The sequence below is a fragment of the Ostrinia nubilalis genome, chromosome 14 (assembly GCF_963855985.1).
Source record: "Ostrinia nubilalis chromosome 14, ilOstNubi1.1, whole genome shotgun sequence".
Classification (NCBI taxonomy): Eukaryota; Metazoa; Arthropoda; class Insecta; order Lepidoptera; family Crambidae; genus Ostrinia; species Ostrinia nubilalis.
The window spans coordinates 6,744,301-6,769,221 of record NC_087101.1 but is presented as its reverse complement, the minus strand read 5'-3'; the positions used below and the strand labels follow the sequence as shown (position 1 = coordinate 6,769,221).

General features: G+C 36.0%; 2 protein-coding genes across 2 annotated transcripts; one reads left to right on the top strand and one right to left on the bottom strand.

The window, feature by feature from the left end:
- Positions 1-1,106: 1,106 nt before the first annotated feature.
- On the top strand, positions 1,107-6,220 carry LOC135078051 (uncharacterized). Its single transcript, XM_063972610.1, has 6 exons — positions 1,107-1,928; positions 2,371-2,588; positions 2,717-2,861; positions 3,132-3,393; positions 3,513-3,712; positions 4,014-6,220. Exons 1-6 carry the CDS (start codon positions 1,302-1,304, stop codon positions 5,781-5,783), a joined length of 3,222 nt encoding a protein of 1,073 aa, XP_063828680.1. The 5' UTR covers positions 1,107-1,301; the 3' UTR covers positions 5,784-6,220.
- On the bottom strand, positions 5,967-24,791 carry LOC135078052 (organic solute transporter alpha-like protein). Its single transcript, XM_063972611.1, has 7 exons — positions 24,484-24,791; positions 20,669-20,817; positions 9,795-9,943; positions 8,525-8,611; positions 7,696-7,792; positions 7,075-7,321; positions 5,967-6,500 (listed from the first exon to the last, which is right to left on the bottom strand). The coding sequence occupies exons 1-7, from the start codon at positions 24,683-24,685 to the stop codon at positions 6,304-6,306; spliced, it is 1,128 nt and encodes a 375-aa protein (XP_063828681.1). The 5' UTR covers positions 24,686-24,791; the 3' UTR covers positions 5,967-6,303.
- Between the last annotated feature and the right edge of the window lie 130 nt (positions 24,792-24,921).

Below are 24,921 nucleotides of genomic sequence, written 5' to 3'. Positions count from 1 at the left end.
TAGTTTCATTTATTTTCATATGTACACTTTAACGTGACTCACACTGTATAATGAAGATTTTTCTCATGTATGGCTTTTACTGTTTTTTAATAATACAATGTTTAAATTAGTGGATTATAAAAACACTTAAAAAAGTACTCGATTTATACAAAACATCGATGTTTTCTTCCAATACATCGAAAGAAATCGATGTACAGTTTCAATATATCGAATCGAAAAAAACATCGATGTTTTTTCAAAGTGGACACCCCTACGTATCGCAAAAATTACGCAGCACAGATAAATAAATCTAGCAAAAATGACATCGTTTCCACAGACAATAAATTCTGATAAGAAGCGCCATCTATAATCAGTATTTGAAAATATTTCAGTAATAGAAAAAAATGTGTATAAATTAAGTGTCACTATATTTTACTAGATGGCGCTTGCATATGGTGCTCTTCTCGCCATTTGGTTTAGCGGTTTGTGTACCGGACTTCTTATTAGAGGTCGCGGGTTCGATACTCCCGTTTTAAAAAAAAAAAGTAAGTATAAAGTATTTTCATATCCGTTGTTCGGTACGTAAACATAGTATAAGTGTGGGCCTGGATGGTGCAGTGTACCTATAATATCCAAGAATATTTATTTATTATTAATTTATTTGGCCCCCTTTTGCTGCTTATACCCGCCGCGGTCTGTCCCAGAAAGACTCTTTTTATCAACCCTCTTTCAGAAACTGATATAAACGTTTTTCCTTAATTTCTAAAATAAATTAAATATTGGATAAGTAAAAAATACCTCATCAAAATCGGTTTATGAAAAGGTTTTCAATCTCTTCAAGAGACTTGTTACAATAATTTTCAGTGAATATCTACATATAAACCTAAGTAATACTAATATCTAAATTTATCTACTGTAATAATGAAGATAACTTAGTAGGAGCTCAGAAAAACTATCTTATCTACGAGTACAACAAACTAGCAAAATAGTAGTTAAATATTATCATTACAAAAAACCTCAGGTTTCACAAGATCACGCAATGTCAGAAATAACCTGAATAAAAATAAAATATTGACAGAGATTCGTCGAATAGTGCGCTCGCTTCGTGGCGATATTGAACATACTTGCGCTGGCGCACCGCTGAAACTGACGGGGGAGCTATTTCGGGAACCGTCTGCGCTGCCGCACGCTCCTGTTGATCCCACAGTCGACAGTTCTTTGTCTTATTAAAAACATATTGCTCGGTACCTAATTTCAAATTACGCATCGCGGTTTGATTTTGCGCGGATGAAAGTGTGACTTGTTTATAAAAGTATTCCAAAATGGGAAGCGTTCTCAGTAATACTTCGGCGAGAGAACACGACGCAGACGTCATGAGTGAAAGTGAAACAATGGACAATCCAAGCGGCTCCCATGATACTAAGGAAAACGCCAACATCGATGAAGATTATGTGGAAACTGTTACTGATGAAGCTCGTGCAAAAACTAAAGAAGAAGAAATGATAGAATTCAAGAAACAACTCAACATCAAAAGAGAACAAAGAAAACAAATTCTTGCTAGACACAGAGCTGAAAAAGAAGAATTAGAGAAGTCTTTAAACAGTGAAAAGCAGTCTAAACTGGAATTAGTGCAAACCAACAAATTACTTCGAGAACTTTTGCTGAAACATAATATCGAGATACCTGATGATCTATTGAGTTCCAGTCAAGATTCAGATCTCATTGGTACTATAACACAGATGAAAGAAGAATTTGAAAGTTTGAAATCAAACAACAACAAGTTGAGAAAAGATTTAGCTGAATCTAACAATACTCTTCAGAACGCGTACTCCGATATAGCAGATTTGAATTCACAAAACATAGAATCTATGAAGCAGATCAGTGCACTCAAGGAAGTGGTTTCTGTAAGCAAAACAATGATTGCAATTCGTGAACAGCAACTTAATGAGGTACGTAGATTTATCCTTTAAATTGAACTTAGGTATAATTTGAGGCAGGAAATCGAAGGTACCTAACTGAGTAAAAGTTTTCCAAGCTCTAGAAACTGCAGAGACAACGACCTAGAAGAGCCATGTGCCCCGGTCGGTCAGGGACCGCGACGCAACATGACGCTGTCGTTTCGTTGGCACTAAATCTTGTCAATACGCCAAACGTACAGTCAACAATCGATGCAGGAACCCTCGTCATCAGATCAATCATGATTTCATGACTCTCATCTACATTTATCAATGAATAGGTATTAGGTAGACATATTATGACATCATCATCATCATCATTATCAAACGACATTACTTAAATGTTACGCGATCAGATGCCGATTGTTTTTAAAATTTAACCACATTCTAGATCAGTAGATTTTGTTCAAGAATGCTTTTCATGTGATTCTTTCAGCTAAAAGAAAAATTAAGTGAAATTGAAAAATCATTGGCTGATAGAGAAGCTAGCATGTTATCAACAGACCTAAGGCAAGAGTACGAAAGGCAGTTACAAAACATTCGCACTCTCCGAGGACTCTATGAGGAGAGGGCTCGTCTCGCTGAAGTCACTAGAGTGAATCTAGTTCGGGATCTGGAAGAACAAAAACTGCTGAACCAAGCGGAAGTTAACAAGTAAGCAAATACAAATACCTACTTACCTAATAATCTTATTAATCAAGCCTCTTTTAATAATACGAATAGGTACGAATCTAAGTAAACAACTTAATTATTTTTCTTATTTTATGAACCTTCTTTTTCAGGACTAAAAACTTATCGGAAAAAGTTAAAGAACTTGAAGACAAAATCGAAGCGCTAATTGAAACAATCCAAAACAAAAACAATCAAATAAGTGTTTGCCAAGATGAATCACTGGGTTTGAGAGCTGAAATGATGGTTGTCAACAAGGTAATTAGATTGATTCACGAAATGTACATGAACTACTTTAGAAGTAATTTCCGGTCATCATCTTTTACACCATAGGTATCACCGCCTTCTGGCAGAAAAAAACCGTGTCCTGAAGTTCTAAGACGCTACCACCCGATAGCGTCATCCAATCATGAAATTAAGAATACGATTATTTAAACTTATTATGGAAGAGCTTTCTGCGTTAGGCATGTTGCAATGCAATGTTCAAATAGTTACTTACTTACCTACATTATTTTTATTTTTCCTCAGCTTTTTTCCGAAGTGCTTTTGGGATATAAAACAAAAAAGGACCTCGACAAGTTGGTGCATCGCCTTGAAGAAAATCATGGTATCCTAACTCAAATGGCTGAAAGAGAAAACGACGCTGAAGCCTCCACCGCGTTGCCTAAACTTTTGTTAGAGTTAGTTTGTCAAGTTGACGAAGGAGATGAAGAACAAGAGGAACCAGAAGAGTCTCAGCTTGACAGCGTCAATCTGAGTACGCAACAGGAAACTTCAGAAGAAGACTTAGGTAACTATAGTCATTCTTATATACCTACCTTTAATACTTATTCAAATTGTGATCATGATCGTCATTTTCTAAATAGAGCTAGTAACCAAGTTATAAAAAAAATAATGTTCTAATTACAGATAAGTCCAGTTCTACAACAGCTGAAGAAATTGTCCAAAATTTGCCTAAAGTGTGGCGGGTCCTCATGGAACTTTTGAGTCACCAAAGCGTGGCTGATCCAAACACCGAAGAAAAAGTCACAACATGCTACAAATCTGTAGAAACGAAATCTGGACCTGTACTAGTGCCAAGCGTTAGTCAGACTTACATCAGATTAAAAGTAAGTGATGATTACACAACGCAATGAATTGTTAAACCTATTAATGTTGAATTCATTTATGTCCTATGATGATGATAATGCAATGTGAGTCATGATCAAGAGAAGTAAAACAGAGCGTCCAAAAATAAAATAAAAATCATGACCAATACGTTTTGTGTTGCACCACATAAAAAAGCCAACAATGTGAATTGGTTCAATGCCAAAATTGTTTGAGTTAAACACTTAAAACATCAAACGTTGAAGACAATTATATTTTACCACACATAAGTATTTTAATTATAGTGTGCCTTTGTCTTTTCAGGATCTAATTGTTGAGAAACTGGCGCTGATTAAAGAAGTTAACCGCATGAAGCAACTAAACTCGCATCTAGAGACTCGCTTAGAAGAACAAGAACGCCGACTTTGTTTAGTCACCACTGAACTGGGTAAAACGTGGCACGTTGTTGGGAGATTACGCCGCCACCATCACCAGCTACACACGCATGAGAAGATTCTAAAATATGAGTTACAACAAAAGAGAAAACTGTTGAATGAACTGAAAGAGGAACTTGAATATTGTAGAGAAAAATGGGAACAAGCTCGTGAAAAAAATACTCAATCCGAAAAAGATTGGAGGAAACTTAGAGCCGAATTTTCTAGCCGAAAAACGGGATCACCGGCGTTCAACAATTCAGCAGAAAGTGGATACAGTGATGAAAGACCTTCTGACGAATCTTCAGAATCAAACGATGAGAGTGAATATGTAACAGAGCCCCCAATCAGATGCAAGAGAAAACTTAAGAAATCGTTTGAAACTATAATAGACTCCAGCACGGATTTCAACTTAGCAGCAGAAAGAGAAGACCCTGCTAGTGATATGCTGGATGTTGCAGATTTGCCTCTTGATACACAAGACGACAGTCACAGTGAAAATGGTCCAAAAAGTGAAGTTTTATGTGAAGAAACGGAAGACGAAGTTGGCGATATTACTAATGATTCGTATATTGAAGAGTCAGCGTCGGCATCGCGGGATCATGATAACGCAAATGTTGTCAAAATTGATCTTCCGGGGACCAGTACTGAAGTTGCAGGTATTATTGCACCAAGTGCTTCACAAAATCTCATTGACCCGGCAGAAATCCTTAAAAACATAAAACGACAAAATGAAAGGTTAGCTAACAAAGATCAAAAACTCGAAAATTTAGAAAAGAACAGTGCAAATCTTTTGCAAAAGGTCAAGTTGACGAGTAAGTTGGGTGAACAAATTAATAGTACTTTAGATCACATTTTGAAACCCCGATCTAGCAGAGAACCAGATAGTTCATCTCATCATAAGAACGAAGAAGACTTATCAATCACGGATAGCAAAAATGATCAATCAACACAAGAACCGAACACAGACGATGTTGAAGTAATCATCAAGAATGAAGAAATTGAAGAGGAAAGTAACAAATCAGAGTCTGCAAATGTTAACGATACAGATTCGGCTTCGAGTGAAGATGTGTCACAACAATGCGAGTGTTCAGAAACCCAATCATCTAGTTCCGTTTATGAGACGCCAAACACAAGTACTGTTGATTTTAAAGCCATTTTAGAAAACGTTAAGAAGCAGGATGAGCGGTTGGTCAAAAAAGACCAAAGGTTTGAAAATTTAGAGAAAGAATGTTCCAAAGTAATTGAAAACATTAATCACACGTTGCATACAGGCCAAGAACTCAGTGACAAGCTAGAAACACTTCACAATGTTAGAGGAGAGGGTGTAGATGTTAATGAAATAGCTAATGAAGATACGCAAGGTTCAAAGACTGAAATAGATGATCAGGAACCATCTACATCCAGTGATATTGACCACGAAGCACGATTTGCTGCAAGAGACATTCGATTGAAAAGGTTGGAAGAACAAACTAAATGTTTGGTGAACAAAGTCAATAAAACGACGAGCAAGGGCGTCAAGATACATTACAAGTTGGAGGAACTCCACAACATTTATGGGTCTGAGAGCTCCCGTGCCGGCACGCCATCAGAAGAAAGCGAGGATAAAAATGAGGAAGAAGAAACCCAGAATGAACAAGTAGATAATCAATCTCAATAAATTGTGAATACCTACTTACCTACATTGAAAAGTTCAGAAAGATTTGACACCTGCTATCAATGTAAGTAGTATCTTTTATTCGGTGTTGTACTTAAATTGGCTAATAAATAATGTACTTACTCGTATGTATTACGTAAAATTTTATAATTTGAATAAATTGGTGTAACTAAATAAGAGACTCTATTTCAATTCAAAGAATCTGTATTCATTTAAACATTCATTACATAATAACAATAATCAGGTACATCAAGATCGCCAGCGACTTATGTTTAATTTAATTAAACATTATTAATGTTTATTATTACTGGTTTTTCCAATCTTTTGACTTACATCATACATGTTAGCCTCTTAATATCTAACAATATCTATAAATAAACACTATCAAAGAACTCACTGTCATCGTGCAATACATACAATTTCTACAATTTGGACAAAAACACATCTAGATTTTCAATCTGACAACATCCAATAAAAATTACAATCACAAAAATTATCATATCTCTGAGAGATTTTCTGTCGTTCACTTGTCGTGTTTCCCTTTAAAAGACTTGGAATCCAAGCTGTCCTTGATGGACTTGACGTCGAAGATGCTGTCATCCACGGTGGCGATGACTGCGTGCTGGACCTTCCCGGCTCGAGACGGGGGGCCGCTGTACAGGCGCCAGGCCAGCGCAGACAGGAGAAGCATCTCCACGAGGGTCAAGCTGTTCTGCAGCACTGGATAAAACAAAATGCTTGATTTACTAAATGCACTTGTTTGAGTAGTTAGAACCGTTAATCTGAATTTCGTATTTTATCGGATGTGTTTACAGATCTTTCTAGAACTACAGAAAACCTACCCGATGCAAGTCTTATTGAGGTCATAGACATGACCTACTATAAGTTATGCACCCTCGAACCATTTAAATAACTCGACAATGCAGATAGAATGATAATGCAAACTTTGCTCTTCCATAAAAACGAATTCTTTTAAAATGTGGTTGCAGACAAATTCTTTGTTTAGATTCCATTTGCAAGCAGAGCGACGATTTGTAATTTCTTATGCGCTTTATTCACACAATCTTGCATAGGCACACAATAGGACCACAAGATTGTAAGATAATCTTCTAGACAAAGTAACATTTGTGACAATTTTAATTCCGTAATCACTTTACTTCGTCTTTTTTCGTACGCAATAGTTTATGCTCTTTGAAGCTTTGAAGCGATAATTAGGTAACCCAACCCATTGCGAAATTGTATCCGTCACAAACTAATTTAGGAGCAAAAGTAAATTTAAAGATTTTCGACTTACGATTGACAAACACGGTGGGATTCACTGACATGAGGCAGGGCATCGTGAAGGCCCGCGGCAGGAACCTTATGATGCCGCACTGAAGCTTCACGATCAGAAGCGCGAGCTGCAGCGCGAAAAATTTCGGCTTCGGACGGAGACCGGACGCCTCGGCGGCTTTGACGGACATCGTCACCCCCCAGATGCCGGTCAGGATGGACGCGACTACGAACGGCTGGAAGAACGGGAGACTGCGGATGTACAGCATCTGGAAGAATAAGTCATTTTATCAATTGCTTTTCCCTATAGATTAAAGAATAAGGCAACTTTTGCATAGCTTGCTTCTAGTAATTTCAAGAATTGTGAATGATTCACCATTTCAATTGAATGTTAATCACGTTAAGATTTGGAATGAATCATAATTTCAATGACTTCTAGAAAATATTTTACTTCAGTCATGGGTCTATCTATGAACTGAGCTATGTTCCATAATCAGATAAATCAGTAAGTTTAATTCTCAAGTGGATAACAAACAGAAATAAATTTTATCAGTAAGTAAGTAGGTAAGTATTCGGATCTTTCTATTTTGCTTATAATTAGGGATCTGTCTTTCTGCTTTTTGGAAACAAAGTTTCCACTTACCATGTCTTCTACCCAAATGAGGAGGATGATGATGTAGATGATTCCTTGAATTATCGGCATCTGAACTACGAGATAACGTAGCCGGAGAATATTGCGCCTGAAATAATAAAGATCCAGTAAAAAAAACTCCATTAGATTCATGTAGGTACTTCCCATTAGTAAAACAACCAGATTAGATAAGGCTGATAGTCTAATAACTAAGATAGGAGATATCGATGTTAATCATTGTGTTTGACAAAGTCCCACGGGTGTGTTAAACCAGCCTCGCCTCTAGCAAACAACCCTATCCAAATACCCATTCTGAAAGGCAATTAGGTGTAAGTACCAAAACCCATCGTGTTGTTATAAAGCGATGATCACACTCGATCGTATCGAATCGTAAAGGTGTACGCATTCATTTGGAAAGGTGTCCATGTAAATGGATTACTACTTTTCATCATAATTAAATAGACTTCCGAAGTAATGGAATTTGACGTCATCGCAATAGTACCTTCGATGTCCCTTGGTAAATGAATAATTAGATTTGAAGTATTGGAACATTAATTGCCTTTTCATCACTTCGAAATTTGTATCGAACACAATTCGACACTTTGTTTAATGAAGTAAGGCGTTACGTGAGCTATGTTTTATTTTCAGAAACAAAATACACATTAAGTGTTGTGTTTAGGATCTTGCTTAGTACAATATCATTATCGTTAAACATTAGGGGCACTAACTAGCATGTTAATAAGAAGTCTAATGTTTGGTCCGGTTAGTAGAGTCTAAGTTCTTTTTAGGTTATGTTTGTTCAATGTACCTTCTTAAATCTTTACAGAATCTATAATCTTACCTCTGAAGACGCGGTCGAGGAATAACGCAGCATGGCCAGCAGCAACAAGGAGGGACCCTTGTCTCCAGATAACAGTCGCCTGCTTGCCTGCGAATAATTAAAATATCATCATCATCGACATTGTCATTTTGTAGTCTCCATAGCAGGAGGACGACACTAGCTTATTTACCAGAGGCAAAAGATGGGATTTGAGCTACTCTATTAGGCTCGCTGCCGCGCTGGAGAGACGAGTTGGGGAAGCCTTAATGGCTTAATTATGTCTTTAAATCAATGGTTCTTAACCTTTAAGTCACGAGGGACCATTTTACCAAATTTCTGTGTTGTCAGGGACCACATATATTTTTTTCAAAATCCTATAAAAGGAGAGGTCGATTTCTCGCCCACTGTGCGCCGTTTGCGTTGTGTTGACTCGACTCATCACGTCACGTCACTTGTTTATTACGATGTCTTCGTGGACCACTTGGAATGCCTCCAGGGACCACCAGTGGTTCGCGGATCACCGGTTAAGAACCACTGCTTTAAATAATTGTTCGTCGCCTCTTACGACTGTAACTAGTAGATCCCTAATTATAAAAAAAACTTAATAATAACTGTCACAAATCGGAATTTATCTGCTGTAATTATTTTTCACGAACGTCGCGTGTATGTCGTGATTAACACACTTTACGACATCACGGAAACAGTGTTAACAAAGTCAAGTTCGACCTTGATTTCCATACAATCCCCCTTTACGGTTGAACTGCCCTTACTTTATGATAAAATCTTTGCCCAACTACGAGAACTTTTTTAACCTGACTCTGGGTCTCGAGTCTCGCTCGAGCCAGTCTACTTTGAACTATTGTATGCCGTAAGTTCCGCAAATAGTGTAATATTGAATTATTGACACTCATCTTGCAAATACATCTTATCTTAATCTAATTATTTTTTTAAAGTACCGGTCGAGACAATATCCTTATTTAATCATTAAATGCTGCTGATAGGCGTTACCTTGAAATCATTATCAAAATCGGGTTCGTTTTAGTTTAAACAGGTACTGTATCAGATACGAGATGCAGACATAAACTAGATTAGAGCGGTTTTGTGCTAATCTGATTTTAAATAAGTTGGTACAGTCGACAGCACATCAAGCTATACATTTTCGTTGCAAAGTCGCCCGTATCGCAACTACGTAAGATACCACAGTGTTTACGTTGACGTGCTGTTGACCGTACAACAAATACTTAAGTTCGCTTTGAAATGATGACTAATCGTAAGTAATATTGAAAAGTACCTGACGAGCTTATCAACACCGCCGCAATCATCAATGATCATGCAGTAGAAGTGGTACATCCCGAACATGACTGCTTGCTGCGCGATGGCTTCGCACACCAGCGTCGCTCGGGGCACCACTGTAGTTATGTATGCTGACGCCGCTACTACCTGAAAACACATTTAATAGAAATAAATAACGTTGTTTACAAAACTATCATCATCATCATCATCACGTCATTTAGGTACTTGTAGTCTTCACTACAGGAGCATGACCTTCTCGGCTAAAGGATTTGCCCTACATTCCCCACACTACAGCGGTGGCCGGACTTACAAATAGCCGATGGTGATGATACCATTTCTTCTTAAGGGCGTAATAAAAAGTAGTCCTTGGGCTTGTTCGCTATTTCATTTGATTAGTTACTTTATATTCCAAGGGCACTAGATTTTAGATTAAATCAGTAGATTAATAATGCCCGTTTTCACCATCATTCCCTAATTTTTAAGTGACCCCTAGGGTAACACATAACAGGAATTTTGTTTTCACAGGGATAACTTAAAAATAAGGGAAAGAAGGTGAAAATGGGCATAAGAGAATCGATAGAGGAAACAAGAACGCCTTTGCAACATCAGCATGAGAATTGAGTTCCGCTAGTCGTTGGTATTGTTGGAAACTTGGAAAAGAATAGAATCGGACTCTCGTAAAATCCTAATAGAGTAAAAAAATAAGGCAGAATGATGACAAAATGAACTCTACCAAGATAATAATAATGAAGTATAGGCTCTATGTATAGGCTGTAACCACAGAAAACAAGGCTACCCTGATGGCAGACTTTATATGCCACCATTAGGCTTCCAACAAAGTATTTCGTGGTATTATTAATGAAAATAAAACATTTATGGAATGGATTTTCAACTACCAGTCACAAAAGACACAATAATTCAAAGAATCTCCGTTTACCTTCACATAATAAAACACGTTATTTTGTACTTCGACACCCGCGTCATTATGATCGGGCGGTTAATTGACAAAACTACCAGAAAACCCCAAACAAATAGACATCGATAGAGGATCATAATCTGCGGTATGTACCTTCCTCCTAATTTAAATTACACTACCTACATATCATTTATTGATGCCTTACAAGGAAAGATTACTAGTAAGGTAAGTGCCCCCTACTTCGGTATATTAAGGCTCTTACGACTTTAACATTTTATTTAAAAATAACCAAGCATGATATCAGTATGAAAGCTTTTGAATGCTAAACTTTGGTCTTTTGACAGTAAGTTAATACATAATTTATAGTTATATAGTTTGAACTTTTTTTTATATTAATTGTTCTGCAGACCTCTTGTTTGTATCCTGTTTCGTGACAAAATTTTGCTCTGTTTCTAAGTTCGTGAACTCATGTCCCCTATTTCGGGATAAGGTTTTATGCATACAGTTAGGATATTTTAATAATGATTAAGGGTGTAATAAATTTAAAAACGATAATAAAAATTTAGAATAAAATAATTATGTGAAATTCACGATATGTTACCTGAAATATTCATAAGAAATAATGTGAGTCTAGAATAATATTTTGATTTGTTAATTCTAACAACATGTAAAAATATTTATATAACCATTAGAAATGTAGGGGGGGGGGGGGAACTCACCCCCCCCCTCGTACCCATAAAATTTTGATTTGTTATTTCTAAGCGATATGTGAAAATATTTATATTAACCATTAGAAATGTGGGGGGACTTACCCCCCCCCCCCCCCTTCGTACCCATAAAAATTTGATTTGTATCCCCCCCCCTTCTCCCCATAATCCCACCCCTGGAGCTGATTCAAGTGAGAGTAGCCCCCCCCCCTGAAAATAACCCCAGATACGCCAATGACTCATAATAAAAAGTAAGTAATTAATTAATTTCTTAGGTAGGTAAGTATTAAAAACTAAAAAATATGTCGATTTCTTTAATGGTGTGTGTCATAAAAGTACCTAACACCATACATTTATATATCACGAACTTGGAAAAAAGTAACAATAATACGGTTCCTTGTTTCGTGATACTGATTATTCCAAATTCCCCAAGTAAAATTCATGGATTATTGTCAAAATGTGTCAATTAACTATTATCTATCCCATATACAATACAAATAAACAAAGATAAATAAAACAAATCGAAATAAAACCAAAATTATGCTGGTACTACTTATGCTAATTTATCTTAAAATTGGTCATATACGTGAACTTCAAACTCGTGTCATATAAATTCTAGTGAACGAAACATATACCGAATTTAGGTCATGAGAAACTTAAATAAATGCATTATTTGTTTCATAACTTACATTTAAATTATCATAAATAATTATTTAAAAACCAAGCATCAAAATGTTATCCATAATATCCTTGAATCGGTAGTGTCACGAAATAGGGGACACCCGAAAAATAATATGTACGCTATTTCGTGAGTCAATTAATCGCAATTTTAAAGGAATTCTACGTTTTCATATAACTTTTTTTTAAGCCAAATCAATTGTCAAGGAACACATGAAACCACTATTACAAGTTTTATTTAAATGGACGTTCCTTCGCCTTTTTATAAGCTTAAGAAGTTGGAGCGCTAACCTTACGGTGAGAGCAACTTTTGCAAGCCGCACGGCTGTTTTTGGCTCTCTGAGAGTTTGAAGCTTCGTATTGCTCTCATTTTTGGCGCCACAATGTTGGTACTTGGTTTTTTAGATAGCTTAAATAATAGAGTTTTTGTAGTAATGAAGAATTTTTATAAATAATATTCCATTTGCTTATTATTTGAGCTAGAAAAAAAACTTACGAACTTACGTACTATCACGAACTAGTAGCCGTTTACCTTAGTAGAATAGATCAATTTTACATACTTGGAGACTTTAATTTATCTAAGCTAGACTGGCATGAAACAAGCCCTCATATATATGTTACGGTCAAAGTGATAAATGTGAAAATTATGAATAATCGCCGGTTATTATGAATAATTACCGCATGATTTGGTAAATGTGATTAATATGAGGTCATTTATGTGTGTATAAAACTAAATAGGCGGCTTAGGGATGGCCCAAGGGCCACCCCCGCCGCACCTTAACCTATTTTTCACTTTAAATCAAAACATTATGTTATAGGCATCATGGAAAAGTTATATTATGCAAGAAACATTCCAAACTCATTATGCCAAATTATATTAATATATGATATCAAAACGTTCAACAGTTTGGCTGTACACGAGCACGTACACAAGATGTTGTTCTCTTTTACGAAATTTGTTAGTACTAAGGTTGAATTGTTAAATAATCACTGTTAAATGTGATTAATTTATCACTTTTACCGCGACTGTCGGTGATTATTCATAATAACCGGTTATTATTAATAATTTTCAATTTATCACATTAACCGTAACATATACACCATCCGTTTAGAAAGTTGCAATACAAACCTCTACAAATATTTTAGTAATTTTCTATCAGTAATTAATGGTAGGCAGCATAACGGCTTGGTTAATAACATGGGTCGCATATTAGATCTGTGCATATCTAATGCTGATGCATGCACATGTGAATGCCCATCTACATTTCTGGTCCCTATTGATTGTTTACATCCACCATTTTTGACATTGACAAGTGTCAATCAACTGCATAAGCCACTGCCAAGATATTCAACACCAAAATATCGTTTTGCAGAGGGAAATTATACCAATATCAATCAGGATATTGATAGCATAGACTAGGACTTGATGTTGAGGGATTTACCTACTGATATAGCGGTAAATGCTTTTTATGAAAAAATTTATGAAATTATTAAAAAACACATACCAATGAGACCCGTAAAAAGTAATGAATTTCCTGTTTGGTTTTCAAATCCACTAAAACATATATTCAAAAACAAAGATAGGGCTTGGACACATTGGAAAAAGTACGGTAACTTGGCTGATTATAATGAATTTACCATTCTTAGACGTAGGTTTAAGAAGCTAAGTAAAAAATGTTTTAATGAATATATAGGAAAAGTAGAACACCACATACAAAGGGATCTGAAAACATTCTGGAAATATATCAATAACCGTAGGCAGAAGGCTGGAATACCTAATTTAATCAAATTTAATGAAAACGAATCTGATGACCCAGTAACAATATGTGACTATTTCTCAAACTTTTTTGGATCAGTGTATGAAACAGGTAGCATTGATAACTTGGATCTGAATGACTTACAGTCATCGTCTGTAAATAACGTAAGTATTTGCAACATTCATATAACGAAAAGTACTATCACGAGCGCACTTGAGTCGTTAGATGTCACAAAGAGTACGGGACCTGACAACATTCCACCACTTTTCTTAAAACTCACAGCCGAGTCCATAAGTGAACCCCTCTTTATACTTTATAATAAAAGTCTAAGGGAGGGAGTCGTACCTCAGCTATGGAAAACAGCAAACATAACACCCATATTTAAAAGTGGTAACAAATGTGACGTCACAAATTATCGCCCTATTTCTCTTCTATCGACACTAACAAAGGTACTCGAAAAGCTGGTTCATAATGTTGTTTATCCGCAAATTCACAATCTTATCATCCCCCAGCAGCATGGTTTTGTGAAGGGTCGCTCCACTGTAAGCAACCTTTTGATTTATACTAACTTTTTGTTTGAAAGTATGGACAAAAGAACACAAGTAGATGCGGTTTACACAGATTTCTGTAAAGCTTTCGATAAGGTGGACCACCGCATCTTACTACAAAAGATTGCTTACAATGGAATACGTGGAAATCTGCTTCGCTGGTTCCTGTCATATATTGAGAATAGAACTCAGAAAGTGGTAATAAATGGTTACTCCTCTAATCAGCTGAATGTCACGTCTGGAGTGGCTCAAGGCTCAATCCTAGGACCATTTTTGTTTGTTTTGTTTGTAAATGACATAGATATGTGCTTCAGAAATTCTCAATTTGTACTCTACGCTGACGACCTCAAGGTTTATAGGAGAATTGAATCCATACGTGACTGCGAAAAGCTTCAAGAGGACTTGGACCGTCTGTCTGCGTACTGTGATAGTAATAAGCTGCACCTAAGTCTCGCTAAATGCAAAACCATAACCTTTACAAAAAAAAGGTCAACCATCAACTTTAACTATCAATTGTGTTACACTGGCCTAGAAAATGTTTCTATTATAAAGGATCTAGGCCTGCTTATCGATTCTAAGCTACATTTTGATGTTCATATTTCTACTGTTGTGAGTAAGGCATTCCAGATGTTTGGCTTTGTTGTAAGAGCTAGCAGTAACTTTAAAAAGGCATCAACCTATCTTCTTTTATATAAATCACTGGTCAGGTCTCAGTTGGAATATGCAAGTGTCATCTGGAACCCTCTCTACGCTAAATATGTAGATCAGTTAGAACGTGTGCAACGCAAATTCCTTAAAACTACTAATTACAAATGTTTTCATGCGAAATCCTCTTATGAAGTACTGTTGCAGAAGTTCTCACTCGCGTCGCTCGAGGCTAGGAGACATTCTTTAGACCAAGGTGTATTGTTTAATATTTGTCAAAATAAACTTGACTGTAATGAACTAACTAATCAATTGCATTATCGCGTCCCTAGCCGGTCTCAACGTATCCGTGACACTCATGTACATCGTTTATTTATGCCTAGATCATGTCGAACTAATGCCGGAAAGCGTGCCCCACTTCATCGTCTTATGGAGTCATACAATACATATTTTACAGATATAGATTTGTTTAAACTTACGCCAATAGCTTTTAAAAAGGAAGTACGTCTTAAATTGGAGGAATTTATGTCTTAATTTAATATACTTAGCTACCTGAATTAAACCTAAGGATTGTAAAATTTATAATTTTATAATTTTGTTAAATTTTGTACTCAGATTTTGAACAGTAAACCTAGTGGATTTTCAATAGTAAAACTGATAGATCTCATTTAATTAAATTAAATTCATTGTTTAAATCAGAATATTGTTATAAAATATTATTATGCTGTGTTAACTGTCTGACTGTTTATATAAATAACTCTGTTCACTTGGAAAATTCCAATTTAAATGATTTGTGGGAATATCCGTGGCCGTGGGCTCCACTGATTGTTCTGTTCATTTCCATAAATCAGCTAGTGGTGCAAAGAGGCAAAGCATGTTTGTAAGATGGGGATAGCGGTGCGGGTTGTACAATAACTAAATGTCGATGTATAACTTTACTGCATATCTAAATTGTACAATTGTTTGTTATCCTAAATAAAATAAAATAAAATAAAATAAAATAAAATAAGACATCTTTAGCGACTTAAAGTAAGTTATTTATTTAAATGAAAACAAAAGGCTTTTCTTATAACCATTATTAAGCATATAATTTAGCCATTTATATGGAAATCTGTAAAAAGTAGTTACTGTAAGTAACTTTCCTACGCACCACGTAACGTGAATCGCGGTAATCATATTACATCAGAGTTCTGTGGCATTTTCCATGCAGATAACTAGAAGTTTATAAAAGCTGATTGCAATGCTCTAAAATATTTAAAAATTAAGGAAAACTAAAATCTCATTGCAACGATAACTTTCTTTAGGGCTCGGTATAATAAAGTATGGGATGCTAGTAAAATAAAAATAATAAGAACAATAGCTACTTATCCTTAGAAATAGTTTTTACAGTTTTAAAATAAAAGAGCTCTTTTTTAAAAAAAACTTATTTGAATAACAAATGGTTGTGCTCTTAAATTCAAAACAATAGCACCTTATTCTATACAAAAGTGCTCTCTCTACATAAATTTCGGCAAAAAATACAGAACCATTCATTTGCAATATTTATGAATAAGTCCTACCATGTTTAAAGAATAACAATAGCATAGCAGGTATTTTCTAGCCCGAAGGTGTTTGTAAAAGGACGGAACACCCAAGGCCGCAATCCCTTTTGGAGCGATCCGTATCGTTATCCGTTCACACTTCGCAGTATCCGTTACGTTATTACTAACACAAATAACTTAAAATACCTATCAGCAAGGGTTTCAAAATATACATTCAACAGTACAAGACCAAGAAAATTCTTAATGAATTAAGTATTTTGGTAAACTTACGCGTGCGTAAACGGTACGGTACGGTTTTAACAACTCTACATACGAGTACGAACCAATAAAAACTGGAAACCGGAATACCGTTGACGTTAGACTGTCTACGTCTCTAGTAATTTGAGAAAGAAGAAGATTAAAACAATATTGAGGATACTGAAACAGTTCAGCCAGTATACTGAAACAGTTTAGCTAATACCCACCTTTTTACAAGCTTTTAGGTATTTAGTTTCGCCTATGGTGTCTTAATTTACATTAATGCCGGTGTCTATGGGCGCTCTGTGTATTTCCAAAGCACACGCATGTGTAGAAGCCATGGTGTTGTAACGGTAATTAGTTTCTCATAATTATTTTCATATTTTGTAATTTTGCGCCGTGTGCCACTTTAAGGCTTGGTTGATTGTAACAATTAATATTGTTGCCGTGTTTAAGTTTTAACGTAGGTTCATAAAACATTGGACATTTATTTTCGAGGGAATAACGAATCATTTCAATAAATCACAAAGGTACCTCCGTTTTAGGTCAACTTTTTGCACCACCTAACTTTCACCGTAATTTTAACAATAACCGATGCCTTTTGTATGAACTTTGACAGATTTTTGACGTCTGTTAAAGTTAAAGTAAGATGGTGCAACCCAGCCTTAGAATTTTTGCCTTTGAGTGTAAAAAATGTTTAGTTTAAAAACAAAACAAGGGGCTAAAGTTGAACTAGCCTACTTAATATTGTCCTAGCTCCAGTGTTTCGCAAAGACAGCTCCCACGGCATACAAATGGCTAACCATTGAATTCTGTGCAAGTATTGCTCAGCTGGTCAAGTACAACCAATCAAGGCTTCAAATTGCAAATAAAAATACTGTATTTGCATAGCATTAGCTAAGTACCTACTTAAAACAATGCCACCAATGCCTTGAAAATGATAATTCTTGCTGAGTACTAAGATAATTAAAATTAGCTTCGTTAGATAATTACTGATCAAATACTTAATTGGTTTCAGTCAATTCAGTAATTAACTTAACGGGTTAAATATGAACGTTACTCGTACGTTGATTAAATTACTGTTGTTAATTAATAACGACCACGTTCATTTGTGAATGAATTTGAAAAAGTTCAGCTCTAGCTTACACAAAAATTGTTATTGTAAGTTCTACTATAATTAAATTTACCTACCCTTAAGGGCCTACAACAAACAAGTGTGGCATATTGGCAGGGCTGCTCATTAGCCTTGAAAAATACCCTGAATAACCGACAAAGCTAATAGTTTCGGGATCGGCTTAAAAGCTAGGTATCGAAAAGTCTATGTGTCATCATCTCGATGTCAATTTAGTTACTAATATTACCACTTATTCAATAGCTAAGTATCTATGCTATTAATTTTATACGCGCGAAAGTTTGTAAGGATGTACTTACGTACATGTAGTATGTACCTAGGTATGAAACTCCTGAAGCAACAAAAACGACTGGCAGATTTTTATAAAACAACGCTGTCATTAATCATAACCTAGGTAAAAGCAGGAAAAAGTTAGTGTTTCACAAGTGTTTTCGTTAAAGAAGCAAAGTCGAGGAATGCCCGCGGATTGGGGCTCGTCGGTGCGGCCATTGCGAAACGCGCGTCATGTTTACGCAACAATGACCCACGGTATTACTCTCTCATGTTAAGTTAATAACAACTCGTAACCCACTAACTTAGTTATTTACCTGTTCAAGACGGATCTGGTAAATCACTGTTCCGAAAGGAAAAACATATAAAGACCCTGTTCAATCCTAGTGAGAAACTTCTTTATATCTAAGTATAAGTTTAATGTAGAGCTCTTCTAATACCTAACAAGAATGTGTGTAACTTTCCCATTTTTTACGCACAATATTATTAATCAACTGAATGTTCATTGTTGTTATTGGATTGGATTAATAAATCACAATTACTTAATAATAATAAATTAATCGCCAGCGTTACACGAATGTAGCTTACTATTTTGTGTGCTTTGGTGCACTTTCGAACCGATAAATTAATATCTATACGTTGTAACGTAATAAAATACTAATTATAATTTGCTCAACCACATGTTATATGTCTATAAAAACTTTGTATTACAGTTGAAACTTGTACCAATGTTTAAAATATAATTGATAATCAAAAAATAGAACCAGTTTTTACAACACCCCCGCCATTTGATTGCATCGACGTAATATCTTATGTTGGAATGTAAATTGTTAATACAATCCGATTAGGCCAGTAGAATTAAACACAAAAATGGATTAAATCGGAAATAATTCCTAATAAAGATTTTAGTGCTTTAATGGCTTCATTAGTTGCCCATAAAGACTCTCCTAGGTTTTCGACTTCGACGGAGTTGTGCTTAAGTGGTGGGGGCCCCCGAAAGGGGCGCTTTTTAGGTTTTCTGGTTATACCGCGTAAAGGACTTACCCTATCGAAGAGTGTTCTTCCTAACGGTTGAAGGGCATTTAATCCTGCATTAAATAAGACCAAATTCATATGTTTTGAACAAACCGTGCAAATGTTCGGCAAAGTAGAAAATATGTGTATAATTAATGACCCTCCCCACGTCCAATGGCTCGTTACCCGCAGGCTTCCAAGTCTTGAAAAGGAGCGCCTCAACCAGTGTAACCCTATCAAGGCTTACGAGCTGGATGCGCCTATCCTTGTTCGTCCCAGCCGTTCCTTAACTGCGGTTGTTGCACCTCTTCCTGGCACTTACCTGAACGACTCTGTGTTACCTACTGTGGCTTCCCCTTTTCCTTATATCTTCCTGCACGACTACATTGCCTAGCCGTATGCCTGGTCTAAGGTTCGACGCCAAAAATCAACAACAACAAGTTCATATTAAAACGTCGAAGAGTTTTTTGTTTGTTTGTTTGGCGCAAAAACAGTACTTTTTCAACTCGTTACAATCATTAACCAGTAATACTACAAATATGTTATAGGCATAAATAGTTAGGCAATTTCATCGTCTAAATAGTTAATTGAGAAAATATTGCGATTAGTTTAGTATTTAAGAATTCTATCAAGATAAGTCCACACAGGTTTTGTAAATTTCCACTTTAGCGTCAGTTTACAAGCTGAAATTTTTATAAAAATACTGTGAAAACGATTTAACAAACATTTATATCCTATAGCATAGATCCTTGGGCAAATAGTTATCTGAGAAAATTTTTAGATTTAAGCATTTTACAATAAGAAATCACAAATTAAAAGAACGTGAAATACCCAAAAATCAAAGTGATTTTTTCACCAATATTCTTCCTTTATTCAACATAAAAATAGCTTAATATAATAAAACAACATCTTCTTTAAAATATTTACTTTGAAACGATATTTAATTCATTGTTATTGTTTTGCTATAAACATTTGAAAACTATTAAAAAACGCCGCGCGCGAATCATTTCCAATGATGCCCCTTGAAACGCCGCGCTTCGCGTAAACGCTCTTAAGCACAACTCTGTCGAAGTCGAAAACCTAGGAGAGTCTTAATGGGCAACCAATGAAGCCATTAAAGCAATAAAATCTTTTGTAGGAATTATTTCCGATTTAAAATCTAATTCTACTGGGCTAGATAGTCCACGCGAAGGTTAAATCTGCTAATAAATCTTCGGAATTAAAGTCAAAGAACAATACCAGAGAATATAAATATAGACGATCAAAGCTTTTCTAAGAACTGTGTCTGATAGGCGAATTCCAAGAAGTCGTGTGTAACATATTTTCTATAGATTACGATGTGTTTCTAATTAGCTATTAGTCCTATTACGCACATGACTGACGTATTGTAACGTCCACACAAAAATAGATACGGAAATGTAACATACCGGGTAGACGGCGAGCACTACGGCCACATTCATGACAGCGTCTCGGGAATGGCGCCAGACAGAGCGCAGCGTGAGGACGTAGAGTCCGCATATCGCTAGCAGTATCAGGAACCCGGATACCCAGAGCCATAATGCGTAGCTGTCCAAAGCTGAAAATAAAAAAAAAAGTTTATTACTTAAGTATTGACCGATTTGGCGCTGAGGTTGAAAATTCAGCTGCTAGGTCGCGTATTTGATTCCCGCACAATACAATCATGCTCGCATACATTATTATGTATCTTTAGAGTTTTCTATATAGTGTTTTTAAGTTGTTTACTATTCTTATTGGCAGCAAGGTTCTGGCCGCGTACCGGAAAACGCAGCGTGGTACGTCCACCCACAAGATGGACCTACGACTTGATAAAGGTAGCAGGAAGGCGCTGGATGCAGGCCGCTACCAACCGTGCGATGTGGAAGTCATTGGGGGAGGCCTATGTTCAGCAGTGGATATACTATGGCTGAAAATGACTATACCACTTGCACTGTGTGGTGCGTCAAATTAATTGTAGTTCGCGTGTTGAAGAGTCGAACTCGGTACCCGGACGTCCGACATTCAATTTCCAGCTGGTGCACACAAAATGAAGAGCTTGGGTGTCCCACCAAGTTTGGCTACGTTATGCTTTCTGTATTGATCGATACTTGTCAATAACAGCTAATGTTTATTATTTCAACCAAACTATTAACCTTGTCCCAAACTTAGTAGAGTCAATTAAGTATTCTATGGTAGAGCAAGCTCATGCATAAGCTTTTCAGACAAATTGCTCGCAGAGGGATTCGAAACTGCAATGGCAGCTGATGTTAAGCGAACCACCAGGCAGTTAATCAGTATTTTAAATATGGAGACTCAATTTTATGAAGAAGATTTAATTCTTACCACAACAAGGAAGTTCAGCCAGAGTCAACCTTTCTGACCTTTTGAGGTCGTTTTGTTATCCGTGTAGCAACGATAGCCAGACAGACCACTCTATCATATCAATTGGTTTAAAAATAATTGACTCATTTATGACTTATATTTATCGAGCAAAAACGTTTTTGCTGCAATCGATCTGCAACCTGACAATGTCATTAGATTTGGACCAATTTGGACAAAGCGACTTTACTAATATACTTAGTGCAACAGACTGGAGAGTGGATGGTCAAAAAGCCGTTAGTTACTGAATATTATGTTAATTCATAGAAAATGAAATGTTGTTTTAGCTTTTATAAGGATTGACTCTACCATTTTGTTTTGTTGTGTTGTGACAACTTTTGTGTAGGCATCTCACTGGTTTTTGATATTTATGGTCCAGTATAGTGGGTTGAGTTCCACCAGTAACAAAGAAATACGAATAGCTCACGTTTAATTCATATAAAATGTTAATATGGGTCAAATTACAATAATTTGTGATAAAATCTTGCATGAGGCCCTCGTGCCTTTTATAAATGGAATTAACGGACAATTGGTTTTAATTAACATTGAAATTAACTAGTCTTTTGCACCAAGGCCGTACCTATTACCAGTGTCTACTAAGTATTAATAAATCTAACCGCCTGGCTCTTTATCAGGTTGTAGAAATCTGTTCGCAATTCGCATGTTTAATAAGATCAGCTTTAGACTCTACATGAGCTAAAGGACCGATTTCATAAAAAAATGTTTTGTCTGCAGTCGAAATAAATACCCTGCACTTGCGACACGTTTACCATGACCGAAAAAATACGATGTCGTCTACTTACATTACAGTGACCGCGGAAGTTAAAACACGTATGTAAGTATAGAGCTTTTTAAAAACGGGTGTAATTCGTTTACAGGCGGACTTCTCAGGGTTAAAAAGCATTTACCAACGGAAAAGGTTCATCAAAAAGTCAATTTCGAGAGTAAAGTTTTATAATGCGTAATTCAAAATTACTCAACTCGGTATTTTAATAGCAAATTAAATATTGCTCAAGTTTTCACAACGTCTTTAATGCTTATATTATTCTGACTCATAGCAAAATATTATCACTTAAGAACTAATCTCAAGGCATATTATAATACGCACATATGCGTTTGGTAACTTTAGAAAGTTGAATCCATGAGTAACATATAAACTCATGAAGTCAATGTACCATGATTATTATACCACCACTGCATATTTAAGCCGTAACGCACATTTTATTTGCTAATTCTTTGTGTTGTGTGGTAATATTTTGTAACCCTCTTGGCCATGATTAGAATGTAGAGTTTTTAGCCAAAACTTTAAAAACGAAACCCCAAATCATTGTCTAAGTAAATAGGTACCATATTTTATATGAAATAGTAGGTACCTTGAGAATATTGAATTTGGGAAGTAAGTATATTTGAGGCACAACCCCTCACAATCGAAACCATTTCCTTAAAAATATACAACCTTGACTGACCATAATAATAGAGGGAAATATTATTATTTTACCCCACAGGCAATCATGCAAAACAAACATTGATTACAATCGGGGATTTTTACTATTCTTTACTCTATGTTCTTACTTAGGACCAATTAGCCTTTATGGACTATTGGCAAATATTGCAAAGATCAATGACCAGACTGGTTGAGTAAGTTGTCTAAGCATAGTAATGGAATGGTAAAGCTTGCTGGCGAATGCAATACCTTTATGGTCCGGCTAGATTCTACCCAATCTATTTAGAAGGTAGAGTAGGTAAATTACCAAGTTGTACCTAATTTTAAGACAGCATGAAATATTTTTGCTAATTTAATAGCATTTTGAAATATACCTACTTTTTTAAAAGCACTTTGTCATCACAGATACAGGCTAAGAGCTTCCTCGTTGGGGATTAAAAAAAATGTTAATTAAATTCAGGGGTGGTCCTTAGAGCAATACATAACTCATAAGTGAGCCTTTACGTCCCGCTGCTGGGCTGGGACTACTGGGACGTTTTCAGGTGTAACTGTAGGTGTAAGTCACGCTGTGGGTTGTTATTTTATTTTTACAAGTATATTAAGTCCATTTTTTAAAATAACTAATATTAGTCATATTTCAAAACTCATCACAACTACCTCCAGTGTCAGTGTGACGTGCTAATTTTGGGACACCCTGTATAATGCAAGTAGTTACAACTACTTACTATTTCTGACGGCAACAAATTAAAAATCATAACCCATTCTGGCGCAGTCGGGTAATAAGGGCATTGCATGTTTACATTACAGTAGGATTACAACTAAGTAAGTATAGCAATATTTTGGCAAGGGATCTCTCTTCTATCACATTGTAAACAAATAGAAAACACACATAAAGGTAGGTACTTGAAACTAAAACAGATGCTTGAAAAAATGTACCTAAGTATTATTATACGTATGATCCTACGTACAATAATACTAAGTACATTTTTCTTGTAAAGTTATAATAGAGGATCTTATTGATAGGAAGTGATCTCTAACAGATAATCCAGGGAAAGGAGGAAGGTGGCCTTTAATAATGGCTGAGTGTAACTCTTACGTTTGGTTGATCTTTCATTATGAAAACAATGAAAGTGCCATCTAATGAAAAAATTATTCAATGTTGTGCAGTATTTTTTCATCATAATCATTAATATTTGGCAGAACAATACATACTTAGGAATAATAACTTCCTATTTATGCATTACAGGTAATTGAAGCACTCGTTTAGAACAACATTTTATGGCCAAAATAGTTATTTTATTAGTGTTGAAAGTCAGTCCACTACAACATCCTTTACATGGGCGTGCATAGTAGAAAGTTAAGTTGTTAGCCTTGACCCAACTTCTTTCTTGAAGACATCTTTCCGGAATCCCAATATCTTACCTGCTAAGTAAGACCCGAAGTCGGGTTGAACACTGTAACTATGACAAAGAAGTGTTGTATTGACTCCATTGTTCAATCCCGTAACAGTATTACCAACACTTATGTGGCGAGCGGCTAAAGATCGCGAGCCAGCATCTCCTTCCTGGAGCAAATCCATCTTAGAAGTCATTGTAACTTCATTTATTAAACTTTTATGTGACATAAAAAAAAAAAAAATTGGAACTCAAAACATTCTTAATTCAAAACTTTGAATCGCGCGTTTTAAAAATAAAACGCGCGTGAATGAGCGACGCGAATGAATCGCGCGGCGGGTGTTGAGGCGAGGACCGCGAGCAACACTGTCGCCTACCACCAGCGTAGCGCACGTTGCGCTCACTTTCTTTCGACATTTTGTTGGTCTGCGCAACACAAATTGGTGTCCGTAGTGATGTAAGGAGT